Below are 23,668 nucleotides of genomic sequence, written 5' to 3'. Positions count from 1 at the left end.
GTTACTCTTGCTTTAAAGATTCTCCCGTCTATATTTTTTAGCAAATGTGTAATATACAGTGGAAATTATTTTATTTCATTATTTTGTATTTCTCAAATGTATTACTTGTTTTTGCATACCAGAAAGACAAGCCTGAGTGCAAGTGTGGGTGATGTTTTATTTTCACAGTTTTGTTCACTGCACTTGAGACTAGCAACAGCAAACAGTACCTGAGTTTCGTTGCTAATACCAAAATGATACTTTTTTGATACTTTACTTTGAGGAACATAAGTAAATAAAAGTTCTTTTCATACAAAAGAGCCCAAACATCTCATGTAAAATGTTGTCATGCAGCTCTACAAGAACTGTTCTTTCAGAATATTACTCATAATTCGTTAAAAGTGAAATATGAATTTTTTTTTACCTTGGTTTGGCTGTATGTTTACTATATTTATACTGAGCAGATGATGTATGTTTTTCTTTTCAGGTCTGCATGTCACTCTGTGAGGTGGGTGTGTTCATGTATGTGCTTGTTTGTTGGCTCAGTTTGACTGCTCTGTGTCGGTATTGCAGGCAAATTTTCACTTCCCTTTTTGACATTTGATCTCACTAAAGTCCTGAATTCACTCACATCAGTTGGGGCGAAATTCTGTCAAACTACAAAATAACTTCCCTTAAAAAACAATCTTCAAAATTTTTGTTTCAACATGTGCAACACCCACCCCTAGTTTATCTCGAAACAGGGCAGCACAAAACTTCTTTTGAATTCTTCAAGATAACAGCACAATGTTGACAGACCTTCAGACATTCTAAACGAGTTGAATTAACCAATACCACTTATTCACTAGTCAAATTTGAGATGAAAGGGTTTCACTTTGAGAGAGTAGTGTCTAGCCATGCAGACAGTTTTGTGTCTATGTACTGAAGTTTGGAAATATCCCCCTGCTGCTCTCCACCTCAGTGCAATAAAATGATAATGGTACTCAAAACATTGAAATATCCAGAAACTATTTCTCTGTTAGTCTACTTCTGGCAGTTTTCATAGGAACTATTTATTTAGCAGCTGAAATTCCCCCGGGAGTTGGTGGACACAGCTGATACACAAAAATATTTGACTTTCATCAGGAAGGCAAAAACATGACTAAAAACGAATAATAATGCTGCTCTGTAACTGCTGGATATGTTCATATGCAACTGTTTGCTAACAAGTTCCCCATATCAACTTAAAAAGTAAATGATGTGTTTACAACTTGTTGCCCTTGTCCCCAAGTGGCCAAATCAATATTATCAACATATTTTAAGCTGATTAATTAGTAGTATATTTCAGGTTTTTCAGATGGCATACATGTTGTTTTCGTAGAGAAATGAAACAATCTCAGTGAAAATGTGCGCAGTCAATTTGTTACTTACAGCATTTATTCTGTTTACCACTGCTGGATCTGTGTGAGCTGTATATTAGTAGTATTTTAATGTTGTAGCTGGCCAAGCTAATTTGAACTACTATATTTGCAGTTGGGTACTTTAATCTGTACAGTAATAATGCATCATGTTTTACATGTAAATTTATAATATGTAAGTTAAATGGAAAGTATAGCTGATAAATGGTGTATTTATGTATATATAGTGGAGTAAAAAGTACATGTCCAGCTGAAATGTAATGGAGTAGAAGTATAAAGTAACATGAAATGGAAACAAGTACAAGCACTAAGTCTACTTACATACAATACTTACGTAAATGCACTTTCCAGCAGTTTAGTACTGTATGTAGAATAATAGAGTGGGGTACCATATGTTAAAGAACACAGTGATGAGAGTTAAACATTGAACTTCCCTTTGGTGTTTTAACCATTATGGATTACATGCTCTAATGACTGCCATTAAGATCCACAATGCGATTTTCATTTACAACAGATTTCATGCATGCATGGCACATTTCACCTTCTGGCAGTAGCCAGTATCGGCTACGCATACAAAAGAGGGAAGATCCCGCTCATAACAAAAGGTCCTGTAAGCTCTTGTTTCCGCGGGTGAGCAGGGCCTGCAGCAGGGCAGGATGGTACCCAGAGAATGGGGGGGTTAAAACCTGTCCTCTGTGGAGTATGTCCAACCTTCTCATCAGACACTGCTGGACACTGAGCGCCGTGTCTCACCTCAGGGAGGCAGCATACAGAGAGGCAGGCTGGAACATCCCTGCAGGGGACTGCTACTCCTGACTGATTGAGGCTTTAACTCCTCACTACAGGGCTGCAAAACCCTGCTGCTGCCTGTTGCGGCAGATTTCCCATAAACCAAATGAGGTGAAAGACACAGCTCTTCAGTCATGTCACACTGTGTTGTGACAGAGAAGTGGAAGTTCTGACATTTCAGTGTTCTCAAAGGAGAAAGACAAACAGTTTGTTTAATTTATAGGATTTTAGCAAAGAATATACAGTCACACGAATGTGTGCTATGTTTAATGACCATACCAATGTTATTTAATGTTTAGATCATTAACTTGTCTAGGGTGTTTCTTAACTTCCAGGAAGCCACTGGATTCCATTCACTGTAGAACATGAGGTGAATTAGTGAAAGGGTGGGCAAACATTTTTGAATGCAGGCCATATCAAGAAAAATATAACTCACAGGCCAAATTCTGATATATTCTGTATTTGCTCGCTATCTCCGCCATGTTTGATCAATTGAGGTAAATGTTTTCATCAATTAGTAATCTATCACTGTAGGCAGGATCTGAAATTTACTTGAAAACTTACTTACTGCCTCTGTGTCAGCAAAGTATTTTTTGTCTGCCACTTTTTAAATGTGTGCGCTAAATGAAGGAATAACATTCAGCTCATTTAGGCAATATTTAATGTAAATAATGTTGTTATTCAATGTTCAATATATTTACATAAAAACAGTATATGCATGTTCCCATGCACTAAGGACCGATGTCTTTGACAATCACTCTACCTTACTTAACAATAACTAACAACTTCACTGAAAAAAAATTTAAAACACAACACTTTTGTTTTTGCCCCCATTCATCTTGAGCCTACATCACATTTTCGAGTGGCCTTTTATTGTTGCCAGCCTAAGGCCTTTTATTGTGGCCAGCCCAAGGCACCCATGCTGTCTGATCAGCATCTTGATATGCCACACCTGTGAGATGGATAGATTATCTCGGCAAAGGAGAAGTGCTCACTAACACAGGTTTGTGAACAATATTTAAGAGAAATAGGCCTTTTGTGTACATACAGAAAGTCTAAGGTCTTTGAGTTCAGCTCAAGATGAATGGAGGTAAAAACAAAAGTATTGCGTTTATAATTTTGTTCAGTGTATGTATTTCAAAGGTACCAACAGACAAGTTCACCACGGTGTTTTGCATACATTGATTTATTTGTGGTGGTCCGCCACAATATCAACGCATATTGAATATTTATTTTTTTACTATTTTTTGGGGGAGCCAGGATTGAAGCGCCGACCTTCCGATTAACGGCCAACCCACTATCTCCTGAGCCACAGCCGCCCCAGTTGGGTTGTAATGCAATGTCAGTTTTTTACAAAATCGTGCAGCCGTAACTAATAAAATACAAATTTAAAGTCTATACATTAGGGTCTCCATTCATGCACCAGTGTGTTTAGAAGAGGCCAACCAGCAGAAAAGCTAAAAAATCATCAAAATTTTAACGTCATCACCTTTGTCAGCAACAGACAACGTGCTGTTGAAGTACTGCTCCTCCAGAGTCCACGAGTTGTCGTTCATTTTGTTGGAGATCCCACATGACCCCTGACAGTTCACCTTGATGGCTGTGGAAAGAGAAGAGAGAGAAAGAAAAAAAGCCATTGGGTGCAACTACTGGTTATTTCTTGATAAGATAAAGTTTCCCACAGCCCAAATGTCTTGCTTTGTCCCAACAACAAAAATGCTTCATGTAAACACCTTTCAGAAACTTGAAACCTGTACTTTGAGAGAACCCTCCTTCTCCTTTGTTATTTTTGAGTCTTGAGGATGTCACTAAAAACCTTTTAACAAAAGATTTCCTCAGCGATCCTGGGATCACTTCAATGGAAATCATCATTCAAATTAATTTTATTTGGAAAGAGAAAAATTTGTCTCATGTCAGTCGCAGTGTGAAAAATACACACCAGTAGCACAATCCACTGATTAGCATTAGAATGTCTCACAAAGAGGGACGCCTTAATAAATCCTTATGGGCCTCTGATGCTGGTCATGTGCATTCTGCTGCAGTGGTAAATAATCACAACAGGCTGGGAATGGTGTTTCATTCAACAGATGGAAGGGAAGAGTAACTTTATCAGGGAGCTGTTGTGAAGAGGTTAGTGTAAATAAAGACCATGCTTTAGGTTTGACTGGTTCGGATGATATCACTTGTTGTTTGTCACCTGCAGAGTCATGTTAGATCTGCGTTTTAGTGGGATGATAATGCTTGTGATTTTCAGTAATCTCGGTATGACTTCAGCTTTATCCTAACAGCTGTGAAGTAAATACATTTGCAGATTGCTTTGGTCTTTTTTGCTGCCAGTGGATGAGGTCAAAACTAGAGAACTGGTGAAGTTCAGCAAGCTGTCCTTCTGTGCTGCTGCTTGAGGTACAGGAAACTTCTCGTGCTTGATTCAAAGATTTTATTGATAATGTAATTTTTACTCTACTCCCAGGCGATCAAATGTTCACACTGGTGCGAGATGTGTTGTATGACAGACAGAGAAATAAAAAATGAGCAGCAGGGACAGCACTGCAGGTCTGCACATTCTTTCTCTCTCTTTCTGTGTCACCCTCCTCTCTCTGTCCCTCTTGTCTCTCTGTTGATCTGTCTGTGAGGAAATGAAAACCCTCTGATAATGTGCACACGAATGCAAACGCGCGCGCACACACACACACACACAGAAGCCAAAAGATTAAACGGAAAGATGGCCCAGCCTCAGTATTATCTCAGTGTTCTGATAAGCAGACAGACAGATGGGCCAAGTATATTTCTAATGTTTTGTTCGCAGCCCCAATGTGACACCTGAATGTCTTTACTTCATTCTTTCTCAGATTATGAACACTTTATTTACATTGTTTAAAACAAGCCAAACTTGCCAAATAAATCAGTGACTAATAATTTGCCTTAATCCAAAGAGCAGTCCAACAGCATTACCCCGACAATATTCAACATGCCATTAACAAGAGATTGATCTAATTTAAATCTGGTAAAATCTAACAAGAGAAAACATAAACAAGAATAAGAATCTCACCAAGGATTTGGAAACAACTTTTTGTCCTTGACAGTAATGATGCGTGATATGTCTAAATATTTTGTCACAGTATATGCCATTTTATATGGTGAGGTATAAATATCAGGATATAATATAATTTCTGTTGGTTCAACTGTTCACTGAGAAAATAACCAGAATGTATTGGAAATCTTTTTTTGGTTTGACATTGTCTGTGAGCATTTTTCATCATTTCCCAACATTTAACTGACTAAATAATTAATCAAAACACAATCAATCTCGGGAACCCATCGGCCGTCATTGATTTAGCCTCTGGGGGCAACAGCCAATGTTTTTGGCCTTCCAGTGTAGTCAGCAGATATCCGGATACCCGGCTGTCTGGGCCAAGACTTCCTCATCCACTCACCGGTCATTGTTTACAGTCTGATTAGCAATCTTGGAGCCCCATCGGCTATGCCTGGCAACAATGTGAATACAGATACATTTTTAAAAAAGCTAATAAAAAGCTAATCTCTAGAGTTCCAAGATTGATAAAAAGCTAAATTGTCATCAGACGATAGATCTGGTTTCCGAGAGTGCATTCCGGCCAATGGGTTCCGCCTCTTTTAATCTCCACACGGACCGTTTACCTGCGTGCAACCGAAGAAGAAGAAGAAGACATACTTTATTAATCCCGCAAGGAGAAATTCAATGTTTTTTCACTCTGTTGTTAATGTTTAATTACTGTAGTTAGTACTCTGAGCTACTACAGCGCGGTTGGGGGTTCAGGGGCTTGCTCAAGGCCACCTTCGGCAGTGCCCCGGAGGTGAACTGGCACCTCTCCAGCTTCCAGTCCACACTCCGTATCTCTGGTCCGTATCTCAAACAGATGACCCTCCGGTTTCCAGTTTCCAAGTCCTTACGCACTGAGCAACGGCCGATTGGTCAATACTGCTCAGACTATAAAAAAAGAACGTTTCCGATACCAAATCTAGTCCCTTGCCGACAGATTCTGCATTCATATCCACTTTTATCAAGATTAAAACACAATTAACATTAATCTATATGAAAACAAGATTAAGACTATATAACTATGCTAGCGGCTCCGTGAGATATATATATTGAGGCACAGTGGTGTTTTGAGCTAAATGTCAACCTCAGCATGATAACATACTCACAGTGACGATGCATGCTAAGGTTTAGCAGGTGTAATTTATACCATGTCCACCATCTTAGGTCAGGGTGTTAGCATGCTATAATTTGAAAATTAGCATTAAACACAAAGGACTGTACAGCTAAGGTTGATGAGTATTTGATCACAAACCAAAGTACTGTGCAAATTAAAATTTGGGAGGACATGAACGTACCAACTTTCATGTCAATTCATCCAATATTTGTTGAAACATTTCACTCAAAACCAAAAATGTGATCCTAATTGTGGCCTTAAAAGAAAAGTCAGGGGATCACAGATTTATTCTCTGGGCACCATGAATATCTGTATGAAATTTCATAACATTCCATATAGTTGCAGATATATTTCAGTCTGGACTAAAGTGGTGAATGACCGACATTGTCATCCTTACAAATGTGGTACTTGCATTCCTAATACCAAGGTACTGCAGAGATCCTGCTAATCCAACACTTCCAGAAAGCAACATTTCCCACAAACGTCTAATACAACAAGATATCAGAGATAGCTACCTTATAAACTGTAACAAAATGTTCTGTTTTCGTCAATTGGCCCAACCCTACATGATAGTTTTCGATTTGCAATGCTGCAGATATTATTTGGTCACCACTAAAAAATAATTCTGGTTTGATAAGAGCATGTGTTGGCAAAAAAACCCTAAACACAGACTCAGATGTCAAAGATATCATGCTGTGTTTCACCAATCACTTGCTCACACTGACGCAGGAAAGTGGCAGATGGCTTTGCTCTCCATACTGGCAGGACTTCTGGCACAATTTGGGGGAAGGGGAAAGGACCTCTGCTGCCAGTACAAACAAAAACCAAAGTCTGCATCTCACAAAACGAAGCAGCGCCCTTCAGCCACGCAGACTAATGTCCATTTATTTGGTCATTAATTAGACCCTGCAATCTGCTCCTCCAGCCATCTGCCTCATTCATGGAGGAGAATAATACCTTCATACTCCACCCTGTGAGCTTTCTGGAGTCATTACATTTCACAGAAACACCAATACAATTGTAAAGTACACAAATATGACAGAAAAGGGAGCCATTACTGCGACAAGATATTGTTTACAGATGTCTGTTGTGGAAAAGTGAGTGCATAAAAGGTCAACGCAGGGATAATCTGTTAATATCCCCAGCAGCAGCAGCAGCAGCAGCAGCAGCAGCAGGAAGAGGTGCAGCAGAGCTGAATAGTGAATAGTTCTGTCATAAGAGACAGGCTGCTTTGGCAGAGACACTGGCTGTCTGCAGTTGAATAATGGGCTGACCTCTCCACAGACACATGGAGCCTTATAGACCTGGAATAGTGATGATGTGTTTGATGAGACGCATAAAGATGATGTCTCAGATATGATGAGGGGCCGGCACAAGAAGTCCAAAACTTTTGCCTGGTTCTAGTACAACCTCATAGGATTTTTGCAGAGGTCATCTCTATTCTTAATCCTGTGCCAAAGACTCTTCCAGACAAAGACTGTTGGAGACTTTGACTTTGAAAATGACATATGTATACTTAAATGGATGCACATTTGCATCCAGTTCTATTATATGTGAATGAACGGTAAGAGGACAAAACAACAGTAATTGCAATACAAAATGGCATTTCATTGTTGTTTATCAGCTGGGATGGCATTTGTTATGTTAATGAATAAGGACTCGAACTTCTGATTTATTTATTCCAAATTCTTTTGGGTTTCATGGCGGAGTGGAGGAATGTAATTGTGAGTGGTGTTTCTGCATAAGAAGACACCAAAGACGGATGAGAAAGTGCATAATGACAACTAATGACAGCATTCTTGTGCAAATTCGAGAGATTCTCTTAGCAGCTCTGAAACTTACAAATGGCAGGAGCACTCTCAAATGCATCAAAAATAATAGTTATCACAGCATGTGGTAACGGAAGTTTTTTTAAAGTAATTAATTTCTTGGTTAACCACGGATGATGCCGTTCCTGATCTGCACCTAAACATCAAGGTCACCAGGGCAACACAGTGATAAAAGTTTTATCTTTCAGTAGGCTTAATATAAAAGTCTTGGAATTTGGTTAGTAAATTTGTGTGTGGACACACCACACCAATCACACTGTGAAAAAGGCTTTATAATCTCAAAACACTAAAAGGTGCAGCAGCTAGCAGTGTTACAGTGCAGCATACTGAACCTACAAAGCTAGCACCAAAAATGTCACCTGAACAGGAATTTACTCACAAGTCATCATTTGAACTAGACAAATACTCCAATAAGGAAATAGTCCTTGAAGTGTCTTACTCTCACCCTGATCCCTGGTATTAAGTATATCTTGACATGAGAAGTTTAATGACTAAAACTCAAAAGATTTAGTTTGGTTTTGTGAAGATTATAGTATCCAAGTTGTGTATTACGCACCAGCAGCTAGAGATCACACCTTGTTACTGGCCGCACAGGAATCTACACCAGCCAGAACCCAGCTCTCAACTGAATGAACCACAGCCTGAGGGAGACTAACACTCAGTAGGAGGAAGGAAGCCAGCAGCAGAGCATGCTCTGACTCAGCAGCTGCCTGGATTTGTTGCCAACACTCTGGACTCTGTCCAGGTCCTCTCCACGGTTCAATGAGAGTATCTGTAGGTGGAGATGATCCTGGTGATACTACTCATTAGATTTAACAATTAGACTGTGTGGGCAGACAGATCCAGGAGAGAAGATGTAATTGATAGTGTTTCGAAATCTGACTGCCTAAACATGACTGTATTATTGCATCAAAGGGATCTCTGATGTGGGTTAGAACAGGCTTTTGTTGGGTCATGGAGGATATGGGTGGGAGTCAAAGGTGTCATACTGTTAAGTAAGTGCATAACTCAAGAAGGTGATCGCACAATATCGATATATTATGCCATCTGTAAAGTACTGTATTTCCTGTCTTTAGTGCATTTGGCTGACAGAACATCGATGAGAAACAGACTCAGTGGAGGAAACACCATTCCTCTTAGGGTGTGGTGTCTTAGGGCCTTATTTAAACTATCTATAGCACATGGTCTAAAGTGCATGGCGCAAGTGCATTTAGGGCGTGATCAACTTCACTTTTGCTAGTTAAACAGCGCATAATCTGGGCACAAGTAAGGCGCAAAGGGGTAGTATTAAGTCTCTTAATAAATCATAGATGTGTTTTGTACGTAACAGGAATTAAACCAATGTAATCTCCCATTGTCTTTAACCTGTTACAATTCCTGCAAAATTCATGCAAAACCTATTCAAGGCATATCCAAAGTAAATTGAATGTAGTTCTTGAACCATTTGGAGTAAATGCATGGTTTTAGGCTTCTCTGAAAGATAACACTCTGAAATGTCTAACCCAAAAGTCAGTATCACTGTAAGTGCTACTGGAATTGATCATTATAAGTTTAAACACACTAAAAGTAATATATTTTTCATTTCCACTTGAAAATGTTAACATGCATGTAGACAACTATAGCTGGGACTTATAAACTGGAAAACAGCTGTGTGGGGCCACCGTCTCATCTAAATATGGTCACACCTGGTGCCTGGTTGCAAAAGTCTACATGGCTGCAGCCAAACTGCCAAACTCGAGACTTAAAAACGGCAGTCCACAAACCAATGAGTGACATCACGGTGACAAAGTCCACTCCTTGTATCCAGTCCACAACCAGTCCAGGCGGGCAAAACCAACATTTCATGGGAATGCGCCTGCGTGTCGCTACGCCTTGTGCTCGACCACTTCACCTCACTGTAACAGGGACACTTGCTACAGAACATAGACTGTTTATTCTGCTCCCTGATAAAAGAAAAATGTTTCTGCTGATACCTGTTCAGAAAAAAACTAGAAACAGATTTATATATGTTAACCTGTTGCTCAAAAGGTGCCTGTTATGATGTTGTGATGTGGTTCTTCCCTACCCTTTTTGGGTGAAATTTTACAGATGATACTTTCCATGAAGGCAGCACGGAGCTGCGCCACAAGCAGCTAACAGAAACACTGAAGAGAAGAAGAGTTACGATACACCATCTTGTCCAGTCGCAGTGGAGTAAACTTGCAGGTTTTAATGTTGCAGACCCACAGGTTTTTTGCAAGTTGTTGAAAGTTTAAACTCTTATTGTTGTGAATATTAGGTGTAAACTCAACTTAAAACTTTCACCTCAATGCCCCCCAAGAGCACCTCAGCGCCATCCTTTCCAAAATATTGCTTCCAGCGCCCCCCATCATCCTCTGAACGCCCTCTGCGTGGCTGTACCACCCCCGTTGAGAAACACTGCTCTAAATGTAGTGTGCTGGACCTCAGATGGCTGCTGTGTTCTGAACACGAAGGAAGCCGAGGTGGCTGCGAGTTTGACCTAAAGTATTGTTTGTTGAACTGTGCAAGGACTATGCATCAGAGTCCAGCACAAGCGAAGCCTGGAACCCTGAGGCTGGTCGGGACTCAGGACCAGAAGATTTCTGTTAGAAAGTGTGTTTGTGTGTGTGTGTGTGTGTGTGTGTGTGCAGAGTCCAATTAAGTATTGTGATATACAGAGCGTCTGTTTTGGGACATCCACTAAAGTCAGGAACCCCTGTTACACGGTGTTTGCTTTATTTTATGATTTTCTTTACATAAAATGATGTTTGCACGCAAACAGAAAATAAACATCTGGTGAGAAAAAATACTTTCCAACAACTGTTTTACTTTTCTAGGAAAAAAGGCCAAACTGTGACAGTGGGATAAAACCATAAAGTCAGTGCTTGCTGCCAGCTGCATCAGTACATGGGGAAAATGAGTCAGCTTGGGGGTTGGTGGGAAAACATGCAGGGAAGCCTGGCTGATAATGACTTATTTACACTGAGTCCAGTTTCAGTTGATGGCTGAAAGCACAAAGCATCCTCAGTGAGTTTATTTAAGGTCTGAACTTCTCAAGAACAAAGCTGAATAAGGAAACCCTCAACCTCTCCAACAAAACACACCGGACAAGAACTGTGTCTTTACAAAGACTAGGATTTCATCCTGAAGTGGGCCAGGAGTGTGAATGAAATTAGAAAAGGCTGCTTGTATTACTTGAATTGATCAGCATTCCTTACATGCACTTAACGGCTCCTCAGACGTCATTTATATAGTCCAGCATAATCAGGCATGAAAATACCAAAACGGTGTCTCCGTGATAAAACTGGACTGTTTTAAATTAAGCTTGTGTAGACATGTTAGAAACCCCAAAACCTGCAAGGAATGTAGCAGATCAAACTGTGGTCTTGTAATGTTTGATAATGAAACTAAAACTAAACTAAATTATGAATTGGCTTTAGACATAAACTGATTGGATAATACTTGAACAACCCTGATACATTAGCCTGACAGGTTTGTTAGAACTGTGGGGTCAACATTTTGAACTTACTCCAAAATAACAAAGATCTAATTTACATATAACTTCTCACACTTGATGCACTGACGGTAGTAATGAAGGCCGTACTGGTCCACATTTGATAGACAGACCATCCCGTGCTTGCACTATTCATGGAGACAACATGTTTATCTCCTATAAACTGATGCTGCACAAAGGTGGATTACAATTTTGTTTTGTCATGTCTCGGCAAGACTCATTTCACCAACGAGGTCGGGGCTCAGACACAAGAGATGTTTTCTGGGTGAGTTTTAAGATAATTTTTTTTTCTTGTAGCATGGACAATAGCAGTGAAGTACAGAGAACAAAAAGCCGTGACAGAAACCACTGAACCTCTGTTAACTTAATATTTCTGAAACCTTTTCGTTAAAGTATTTCTTGCTTCTTCCACAAGCTCGAGAGGTCACAGCCTTCACTCTGTCCCATGGACCAGCTGAGTAATCCGATGCTACACTTACTACCTTCATTAAATCTTTAAGCTCTGCAAACAATTAGTCCCTCTCTCTTTTCCAACATCTCCCTCCCTCGTCTCCTTTCTAATGCTCCTCAGTGAGAGATGTCAAACACAGCCACCTGATCTTATGATCTATTACTGCCGACAGTAAGGGAATCCCCTGCAGCAGAACAGAGCTGGGGCTGTTCGTTCAGGCATGTCCAGAGTTCCGTAACAGACAGAAAAGCTGCATTGAGAGCTGCTTCAGTGCCCTCTATTAGAGCTTTTTTACCATAGAATCTCAGGAACTAAGAAGCCACAAGAACAAAATTCAGGAACTGAACTAAACTCTAGCACCCTAGAGGCTAACACCCTAGCCTCTAAACATCCCTAGTACATTTGTGTTTGTTTTTAAACCACATCTCCAGAACCATGAAGATAAGACAAATCAGACCATCAGACAACAGTCTGAGACAGTGTTTTGCTTGACATTAATACTTAAAGTTACTATGTTGTTCTTTGTATCTTACTGTTGTACAACTGTGATGTTGGAGACAAGACATACAGAAGTGGAAAATACAGTACAACCTTTATTCAATCAGGTTAGGTGAGTGCACAGAGATAAGGATCCTTTCCTGACTATGGCACGGGAGAAGACACAATACACAAAGCACACCCACTAACAACCACAAACATCTCTAAATAGGTCAAAGTCAAGATTTTAAATCACCCAGTGGAATGAGACGTTCAAGTTTTAAGATCCTTTGAAAATTCATGGGTCATTTATCAGAGAACAGAAATGAAAGACACTTATCTGCAAAGTAGTGACAATCTACTGAGAGTATTTCACTGGTTGTTATTCTGCTTCAGTGCTGAAAATAAAATACACATTGACACAATGAAAAAAGTAAAGTTTCTGTGTGTGAGTTCCTTGAAAGTTTGCCATAAAGTTCCACCAGTCAAAAAGGGCCTTATATCTGTAGCAATATATTACCCAACATCCTTTGCTGTTTCACACCTCTAAGCTTGTGAATGTACAGACCAGTAACAAATTATAAAAAAACCCTTTATAAATGAATGGAGAAACATCAAATGGAGATGCTTCCATACACGTTCACTGATATTTTAATGGTTTGAGGAGTATGAAAATCACATGAATCATATACTATGGCATTCACCACGACCAAATCTCAACTCAGCTGAGCACCTGTTGGTAGTTCTCACCACTACTGTTCACTTCTTTGCTGTAACATTAATTTCACTCTCTGCTTGGATGGTAACCTGGCAGGGTTCCGTCGGGGGCCGACCCTAGCACACAATATTCATCTATTCTATGGTTGCTGACGAGCTTTGCACACGTCAGTCAGATCAGTTTATGATGTTTGTGTTCACATGTGTTTGACTTTAGGTGCATACACATGTGCGTGTACACTGTACTCCAATCCCTGCGTATGTTTGCGTGCATGTGTAAGAGGCTTACCCCAGCAGAAGTTGCATCATAAAACAACCAGCAGACGTGTAATCTGTACTCTGCAGACTCGCTCCCACGTTAAACCATCGCGCAATGAAATTTCCACATTTCACTGCAATCGCCACAAATCCAGACTGATGACCTGAGGAGACACACGCTGCCTTTGTACTCCGTCTCTCAGGACAACAAAACATTTAAGATACTCACACAGATTATCACCTAGTTTTTATCTTATAACATGTAGCAAAAAGGGAATTCATCAGTACATTCTCCATATACTTCTTCTATTGCATTTACTGGATGTTTCTACAGGGCCTGCTGGGAAATAAGATGTGTAAACACTTCCTCTCCGCCAGCTTAAGATAACTTTTTTGATGATAGCTATGTCAGCAGAGACCTACTGTACATGTAAGCATTGGCTTCTCCACAGCAGCAATCCAAAGCGTTATCCCTCTCCCTCTTGTATTTGACACCAGTGTACTGGTGTCACATACAAAGCAGTTTGTGTTCAGAACTTCTTGAATCAATATACATCTTAATAAGTTGTTTCAAGATGTTTTTGAAAACTCTGAAAAAGATTTCAGGTAAAACAAACTAGGATTGAAAATAAAAAACAAAACTGGGGAAGTTTTATCTCCTTAATCATGACAGTTAAGACCCCCAGATCTGACTGTTATGAATTATAGACCAATGTTTAGCCAGAGAGTTCAGCAACTCTCTTTGTATCCATATTTAATATTTTGTGAAAGTGTTAAATGGTGTGGATCACTACTACAGCTACATTACCGTCAAAGCTGACCTTCAGTGTGTTTGTATACAGGCACATGCTTGCAGTAGAGAGATATTTACGTTGCTCCAAACTGCAGTCATCAGCTTGATTGTGTGATTAGTCATTTAGTATCAGCTGACACTCAACAGTGACAGTCAGACCTCTGCTCGCTGATGATATGGGTCTGTTGGAGCTGCACATCAGTGACTCATCAGTACCATCCACAGACTTTCTAAACACAAACGCTCCCAATCCCAGCTGCAGTTTAGTTATGCAGCAATCCGACCTATTAGCTTATGATACCTATACTTTGGCTTTGGGTACCATCCAATGCAAAATACCACTTTGATACCATTGTAAAATTAATAAGCTGTATTCCTGACAGTGAGGAAGAGGCTGGGAATCATGTTCTAGCATGATTCTGGAGATGCTTGATTAAGTTGGTTGTGTTATATTTTGTTGGCGAAGCAAGCATGAAATATATCAAAACTGCTGACTACTTATTTTTAGCTCCCTCCACGCTATTAGCTCTCCTAGCAAAATGTACAGGTCTACCGGTGCTGACTGAACTGAATAGATCAGCCCCATAGATCGACCCCATGGTCACGATACCCGATCCAGCTATTCGAGTCAGTTTTTTGTTTTGTCAGTTATTTTGAGTCAACCAGGCCGATATCTGAAATAAGTATCGGATTGGCGCATTCCTTCTGCAGTTGTCTTGGAGAAGGCTGACATGGAGCAAACATAGTGGACACACACATTTCCAAGGGTTTTCAAATGTCACAAGTGACCTTTCGTTTTTAGGGGAAGACGGTTCAAAATGAGTGCTGCCTGTGGCTTGTAGAGAACCATGTCAGGACAACTCACACGAAAGAACAACCATACAGGGTATTTGTTACTGCTCCTTTTAGCCTGCCACAAACACTATTTCCCATTTCTGAGAACCCTGGAATGTGCATGCATGCTGACCAACCATATCTTGTTTACAGTGCCAACACTGACACAACCACAACATTCCAATTTGAGTCCAAAACCAGGATTTGAGAAAACGGAAGCAGCATTAGTGAAATAAAGCAGATCATTTTATCTTAGTGGAACTATCAGATGTCCTGAATTGAACATGACAATAACCAATTTATTTATTATAAATGAATCAATTAATCTATTGATAATTGTTTAATCAGAACATTACTAAGAAACACTAAAGAAAGCACATGGTCACGTCTTTAAATGACTTATTTGGTTCACCCAACAGTCCAATACCCAAGAACGTTTGAGGTTTTACATTGATACAAAACACAGAGAAGCAGCAAATCCTCACATTTGGATGCTCATCCTTCTGTTCTGTAAACCAAACAACTTTCCGGATGTCTCCCTCACATGTATAAACAATGGAATTATTTTCAAAGACAAGCTTTGTCAAAAAATGTAGGTGAGGAGGGAGAAGTCGATGGAGGATTACCAGCATGTGGGGGAAGATGGAATAATGATTGAAACCTCTCGTGGCTTCTCAAAGGCTGGATCAAACACACACACACACACACACACACACACACACAGGTTCACCTCAAAATATGGGCTATACAAGACATTGTGTGTGTGTCCTGCAGTAAGTTATTCAATGTGGTTTCTCAAGTCACATCCACCCAAACCTCAAACCCTCTTAGCAAATACCACACCCTGCTTCTCTGCTGTCTTTAAGATTATAACACCTCTATGTTGTACAACAAAGTTTTCCTTTAAAAATGTTTGTGGTATTAACCTGGTTCAATAAAAGTTAAAGCTGCAATCACACAATTCCTGGCCCGTTAGGTCAGAATACACTCCTTTGAGAATACGTGGCTCTTGAGCTACTACAACTTTCTTTGCTAGCTGTGTTGTGTTGGTACCGTGGATTCATCAGAGCTGTGGGGGCCTGGCTGACCATGTCACGCAACATTTCACAACATACCAGACAACCATAAACCAGTTTCTTATCTGCCAGCTGACAAATGTTCTATCTTTAGTTTCTTTGTTAGCACTAATCAACATTTTGTTCCACTTCTATAGAAGAGTCACATCCTCTCTGCAAACTCATTTCAGTACAGGGGCAGTATAGGAAGTGGGGCAGCTTTTTAGAGAGAGGAAAAGGGGGAGTGATCATGGGTGTGTCTGTGCTGCTTATCAGGGGGAATGAGACAGAATCCTCTTATGATAGACCTAAATAACCAGCCGTGGGGTTAGGCTGGATGCTGGTTATGGAGGTCAAAAGATATTTATTATTAACATGACAAGTCCAAGGGGAGAGGGAGCTGCTGGTGCCAAGATTTCCAGCTGACAGCACCAGACCTATGGGCACAGTACACTCACTGATGAAGTACATGTGGATCGATGCCACCCGCCCACACTGAAGGGCACCAGAGAGAATGAAGTCACTATGGGTGACTGTTTCTGATGAGAAATCATGTGTCACGTTCCTCATTTTAGGACAAAAGACACCAAAGTCAGAGGGATTAAAAACCCTTTCTTCCTCAGTTCAAGAAAATGTATTCATATAATCCTTCATAACAAGCAAAAAGGACAAAACAAAGAGAAGACAACACAATTAAGCAGTTATTAATCACAAAACTAAATGAAGTATGCTGTATGAAGGTCATGGCAGTCTTAATACCAAAACAAGGAAGAACATCCAAGAAAACATTTAAAGGTTCAGTGTGTAATATTTCTGAGGATCTAGTGACAGAAATGCAATATAAGATCCATAACTATGTTTTCAGTGGTATATAAAGACCTTACATAATGAACCGTTATGTTTTTATTATATTAGAATGAACCACGTCTATCTACATACACAGCAGGTCCCCTTCAAATTAAAGTTGCCATGTTCCTACAGTAGCCCAAAACGGGCAAACTGCTCTACAGAGCGTGTTTCGTTACTACGCTCTTCTTCTTGTAGAATTCTGGCAGTGTAGACACTCATCACTACATTGAATACATTTATCCCTCTTCAATAAATTGAGCATGAAGCGACTGTTTCACATGCTCACAGTAAAGCATGGGCTGCAGTGTTTGTGTTCCAGTGTTTGATCCTCATTCATCAACCACTAAAGATGAAGTGAGTATGTGAGTAACTGTTGCTGTCATGACTGAGATTTATTTCACAACCGCTATCAAAGTATTTATTTATATTTGTGGCTATCAAAGCATTATAATCAGGCCAGATATTATTTCTAGTGGGCAATTTGCAGAATTTTGAATGCCTGCCGAGAATTGCATGAAAATGCATTAAAGTTCTGCTTTTAAACGCTATACTATTCTTTGTGTGGTTCACCAATAGTGATAAATGATCAGAATATATTTGATGAACATTAAGAATAACATATTCTAACATTTAGTAAAAGTAGACTATCATTTCTTGAGATTCAGCAAAAACATGTGCCGTTAACCGCCTTCAAACAATGTGAACAGCAAAGTGTCCTAAAAGGACCTTAATAAGTGAATGCTTAACGAAATGCTCTTAAATTTGCATCCACCTTTTTTTCTATAACATAGTGCTACCTCCCGCGAGGTGTATGCAATTCACGGAAGGCAGGCAGAATTCGGCACAACACCTGCACTGCAAAACATCAATAGACCTTGTGGGGGCAAGGCCTGATCATTGTTCTAAGCTCACAAAATCTACCTCCGGTAGATTGTTTTTGATTTGAGGGTGCTGTTTTTATTCCCCTATCTATCAAGTCGGCGAAAGTCACAGTTATCTCGAACGCACCTGTTGACTACCGCTCTCCTTATTAGCTAGGATCCTTACATGCTTGCTAATAACTGTTTTGAAAATGGGTCTCCAACATTGACAGCGTTGTGTTGGACAGATCTGTGCAGCAGTGTCTATGATACCAACCATTCAATTCACAGACGGGTCTGTTGTCTGTGTTTGCGACAGAGAGAGAGAGCGACCGAGTGAGAGGATGTGCGGAGCGAATATGCGCTTTGCAGCGCTGCAATCAAAAACGCAACCCAAATAAAGCCTATGTGCGGGAAACGCTGATTTACATAGTCGAATCAGAATCGTCAAGTCCTGCCTATTGTCGACTGATAGTCGAATCATATGTGTTTTTGTGCGCAGCAATTGCGAGACGAAGCTTAACTGAGGCATTGCTGACCATTTCTCTCTCTCTCTCGTCTGCCATTCACTGATCTTGTGCAGAGTTTTTGACATGCTGCCGACAACTGCATGCACGTCGCGGTTCCTTGCTGGTCTATTTCAAGTAGCACCTGTTTAAAAGCGATAAAATATTCTTTGTGTGGTTCATTAACGGTGATAAATTATCCGAAAGTCCCGTGAGGTGCGGACAACAGCAGTAGTAGTAGGGACAGCTGGAGTTGTAGCAGTAGTCTATTTAGCTTTTATGTTTTTTCACACAGATCTCTTCTCAGTTGTCCCAGGGGCAGTGATGTCATGATTTACTCAGGCCTCTGAGTCTAGACAGTCACACAGAAACTCTGCCCTGCAGGGTATCTCTTCCTACACTGGTGTCATTGATTTATGAGTCAATTTCACCTCAGTTTTCTTTAGATAAACACAGTGTTTGCCTTAAGGAGAGCAGCTGAAGTCAAAACAGTGATGAATAAACTGCTAAAGCAGCATTAATCCAAATGCATTTATCTATTTAGCTGAGTATACTCTTTCATAGCAACACCAGTAACACTGAGAAAAAATGAGGATGAAGACAGTCATCGCATAACAGAATTATAGGCAAGATACAGGTCCTGAAGAAGTACAGAAAGTGTTTTAATTTTTAGAGGCATTGCAGATAATTCAACACTGGACTAATCAACTGCACTACAAAGTAGCAAAAGCCAAAATGATTTCTCATAAACTTAAAAAAGTGACTCTAACCATGTGACTCACAAACTACAAGATAAAAAAATCTGTGTTTGTCCATGCATTCACATGCCAGTGGCCAGTTTGATGTCTAGTCTTGTTTACATAAAGCCGGCAGTTTGTATTACCACAGGTGATGATTGGATTACTGAGTAATATTTGTTCACAGGCAAGCTGAGATCCACTCCTGTCATCTGAGATCCAAAAGAACGTCATGTCTAAACGTCTCATTTATACACACCTCTGTTTGAAAGTCTACTTAGATATACAGCAAAGATAAAGAAGTCAACAAACAAAGTCAGGAAGTCACATCAAGTGGACTTTCACTTAGGGTGATTCGTTTCCTGTTTCATTTGCTGCGCAAAAACCTATTTGCTTTTCACCAGCATACAGTCACCTTGCATGTACATTTTATTTTTGAGTGTTTCCTGGAATAAACTGTCTTTACAGGTGTGTCCCACATGAGATCAAATTTCAAAACAGCAACATTTCGGGCACAGTGGTGCAACGGTAACATGCTGATGTTTAGCAGGCGATGTTTACCATGTTAATCATCTTAGTTTAGAGTGTTAGCATGCTAACATTTGCACTAAACACAAAGTGTAATCGAGGCTGATAAGAATATCATTAGTTTTGCAGGGATTTGGTTTATACTTAAAACCACAAATGTCAAACTTACTTTTGACCTTACTAAATAAAGAGCTACTTCCTGCACTGTCACTGAATGCTGGAATGGGATGCAAATAATTTCTAGTAATGAAGGTTTCAACTAGAGTTCGTAAGTTGTAGTGCATGTTCAACATTATGTGTAAGTAATGTGTATAAGTGGCTCATTCATGTACTCTCATTGAAGCATTCATGACTGCTTTAACGACTGTCTTTGTAAGGAAGCTAATCAATAGAAATTCTGTCTAATGGTCTCCATCATCAATAATAGAGTGGGGCTGAGAATTTGGCCTCTACAATATTCAGCATCTCAGAGAGCTTGTATCTGTTTATTAATATCCCTCTGTACTTATTTCATCACATGACTTGGTGACTGTACACACACCTCACAATGCAATGCAATGTAAATAACACACTAAACAAGGACCCACACAGCTCATATGATGCCACAGCTGCCTGGAATGGAAGAATTGTTGAAGATTAACTTTGTGTTGATTAACTACTTTAAGCACTACAACAGTCCCGTGTGTTCAAGGCAAATGCTTGGTGGCCTGATTTTACTGCTCTGAATAATTAAGACAGTCATTGCTGTTTTGCAATAATATATATATACATTATTTTCATAAAAATTGTAAAATGATTCCAGTGTACAAACTCTTAATCGTTATTGTAGGGCTGGACAATAAAACATTAACAATAATTATCGCAATATAATTTTTTTCAATAACAATATAACAAATGTTCAATACATATTCAATATGTGTTTGATTTTATTCACTTGAATCACACACAAATTAGGACTTAAATATTTTATTAAGATGTTTTTTTTGTTGAGGAAAAAGGACTGAAAAGAGCTTTTGCTTAATTTTACTCAGGCTTATTTGTTGAAAAGGATTTTCCAGTGTTTGGCATCAAGTGTTTGTTTAAAGAAAAGTTTAAACCACAATTAACTCAGGAGCAAAAATTTGCCTTTAAACTCGAAAGAAAATAACGATTTGATACTTATCGTGATAATTATTGATATCGAAAGATATGAAACTTTTTATCGTGATAACATTTTTGGCCATATCGTCCAGCCCTATATTATTGCAATTCCATGTATGTGGAAATGGTTTCTCCAATTATTATCCTTGTCTCTCATCACGACTTAGGAAGACGATTAGTCTGCCATACTCAAATAAATGTAGAAAATGGATTAAATCAAGAACATGCTCTGAGCGTCCAGACAATACATGTCCAGATTTGGAGTATGAAACCAACAACTCCTCTGTATTGACTTTCACAAAAACAGGAAATTCTCACACTTGCACAAAGCAGCTATGCACACACTTCCCTGTTTCAGCCCGATTCAAGCCATCTGATTGATGGAATCATCAGCAGCCGTGGCTGAGAGGGGTGACGTCACTGGACACATAATGCAGCCTCGGCGTTCACAGTACATTAACAGACACGCTGAAAGCCAGAGATCGAGCCAAAGTCTCCTCCAGTGGAGTATTTTCTCCCAGAAGTCAGTGGAGGACTCTGACTCAGGGAACTGGCAAAAACACCTTGTACATCACCTCTTTATAACACACTTTCAGACAAGTTTTAGATTCATTTAACTTTCTTTGTGGGACAAGAAAATCATTGGGATGTATGCTGTGCTAGACAACTAGCAAAACGGCAAACACTAGGAAAGGAAGCTCCTATTCTGCATTGTGGTCTGCACTCAACAGTAAGACAGTAATGTGTTAAATTAAATAAAAACCTTTAACCTCCCACTATCCAACACGGTAGAACTTTACCACAAGAGTGGCAACAATTAGGCCTAGTCGATAAGTTGTCAACTATTAAATTAATTGACAACTATTTTAACAATTAATCTATTTTTCTTAGAAAAAAATTCTCTGATTTCAGCTTCTCAAATGTAAATATTTTCTGGTTTCTTTGCTCGTCTATGACAGTAAACTGAATGTCTTTGGGTTGTGGATGTTGGGCTTTTGGAAACAGATCAACATTTTTCACCATTTTCGTGGCTGGTAAAGGGTTGCAGGTGTGAACTCCTTGTCTTCTTTCAGATTACAAAGAAATGAAACTGGATGGACGTGACAGCGGTAAATGCAACAGATACGGTTCATGTGCTTGAAGCTGAGCCAAACCCTCAGTCAGCAACATCAAACTCTCTCCACTTGCTCTTTTCAGCATCTTAAAATACTTTCATTGAGCTATTCAATTGACTTGGAGAAGCTCTCCTGTTGTCTGTATGCTCCAAGGACGGCCCGCATTTGCCACAGCAGCCACCACCGCACGGTTTAATTTGGGAATAACGCCTGGTGTCAGGTACAGACTAGCCGCATCCGTGTGACCGTACAGTGAAACAGAGCTCAGCAGGAGCTGTGACCTCTGCTGTAACGCCATCTGCTTCAGGTCAGCCTGCGCATTATGGCAAATTAATCTCACTATGTCTGACATACAGGTGAAAGTGCTGCCAAATAAATTCACAAAAACAATAATATTTCTTAAAATGGAATTCAGGACAAATTGTGTTTTCAATTCTAATCAACAAAATCTTAAAACAACCAAGTCTAGTCGCCTGCTCTGTTTTACACACATTTAAAATTGAATGGAAAGTTGGAAAGTGTCCCATCAGTGTTGTACATTCCCTTCAGCTGCACTATACTTATGTACTCTGTGAATCAGCCACTGTCTGGGAGATCCTGATGGTGAAACATGAACTTCAAAGCTTTTGTTGTTGTTGTTGCCAAAAAATCACCTCACCTACTGTCCTTGTCAATTAACATACCTCTGTGCCAGACTCCCTTTGAAAAAGTGCTCTAGTTAAAGCAGACCTCTATTATCTGACAGGAATCCCCACAAGGATCCCTTATATATACACAATAGATTCTTTGTGTCCTTCCATGGCAACTCCAAAAGCAGCTCTCCACCTTTCTAACCCACATTACCCCCCTCCCATTATTAACTATGTTGGCAGTAAAGGCTTGGAATGTCCCTTCCCAAAACATGTAGAGACTTCTAAATAGAAATACGTTTTGTTTTTTTGTAAAACAACAAAGTGTCTAACACCTGTTGTTCTGTTTTTTTATAAGCTTCTGTTTTTTGTAAAAAAAATTTCAAGGGTGCGTCAAAGTCAATAACGTGACACAGAAGCAACATGTTGTAGCAAGCAGGATGTGGTCCAGGATGTGGTGTTTTAAACGACCTGACAGCCGAACAGCACCAATCGAGCTGACATGGCAGAACAGCAGAGTGAGTCGACGGCGGCTGATCGTCTCCGGCGGAAAAGCTCCGTCCACTCCCACCGCAGCAGCACCGCAATCCGCGATGGCCGCACCAAATGTTTCACGTTCACACAATGAACCGTTAAACCGGCGGACAAGCGACTGGTGTTCAGCGCTCTCTTTACTTACTCTTCCACCATTACAAAGGAAAAGTTTATTTACATCGAGCCTTGGCTGCGCGCTTCACTGAACCAGGCGGCGAAAGGTCCGCTGGCAAAATGTTCCTCTCCCTCTGTTGGAAAAAAAAATTGTTAAAGGAAAGCTTACATTTGAATTGCAGCGAGTTGCCGGTTCGTATTTTCACAGTTCCGCTGATGGACTCTCCCGGACCGTAAACCACCTTGTTGTTTGTAAAGGTGATATCAAATTCTTGAAGCTTTCCCATGGCCGCTCCGCTACTCCGCCGCTCTGCGTCTCTGAAAGCAGCGAGGAGGCGATGCTGCGCTCTCACCTGCTGCCGCGCGCCTC

At 40.0% G+C, this 23,668-nt stretch overlaps 1 protein-coding gene across 3 annotated transcripts in view; it reads right to left on the bottom strand.

The window, feature by feature from the left end:
• The window catches only part of arrdc1b (arrestin domain containing 1b), a 42,460-nt gene extending 18,792 nt beyond the window's left edge, over positions 1 to 23,668 (bottom strand). Inside the window, exons 1-3 of one of the 3 annotated variants that reach the window (XM_046067270.1) lie at positions 23,541 to 23,614; positions 23,363 to 23,432; positions 3,655 to 3,765 (exon numbers count right to left, since the gene is read on the bottom strand). In XM_046067270.1, coding sequence (XP_045923226.1) covers positions 3,655 to 3,765; positions 23,363 to 23,432; positions 23,541 to 23,585 — 226 coding nt within the window. In that variant the 5' untranslated portion in view covers positions 23,586 to 23,614. Of the gene's footprint in view, positions 1 to 3,654; positions 3,766 to 22,704; positions 22,835 to 23,362; positions 23,433 to 23,467 lie in introns of those variants that run through there. The other 2 variants (XM_046067269.1, XM_046067271.1) reach the window with 2 other exon arrangements.

This window comes from Micropterus dolomieu, linkage group LG13 (assembly GCF_021292245.1).
Source record: "Micropterus dolomieu isolate WLL.071019.BEF.003 ecotype Adirondacks linkage group LG13, ASM2129224v1, whole genome shotgun sequence".
Taxonomy (NCBI): Eukaryota; Metazoa; Chordata; class Actinopteri; order Centrarchiformes; family Centrarchidae; genus Micropterus; species Micropterus dolomieu.
This window is presented reverse-complemented; position numbering and strand designations above follow the sequence as displayed.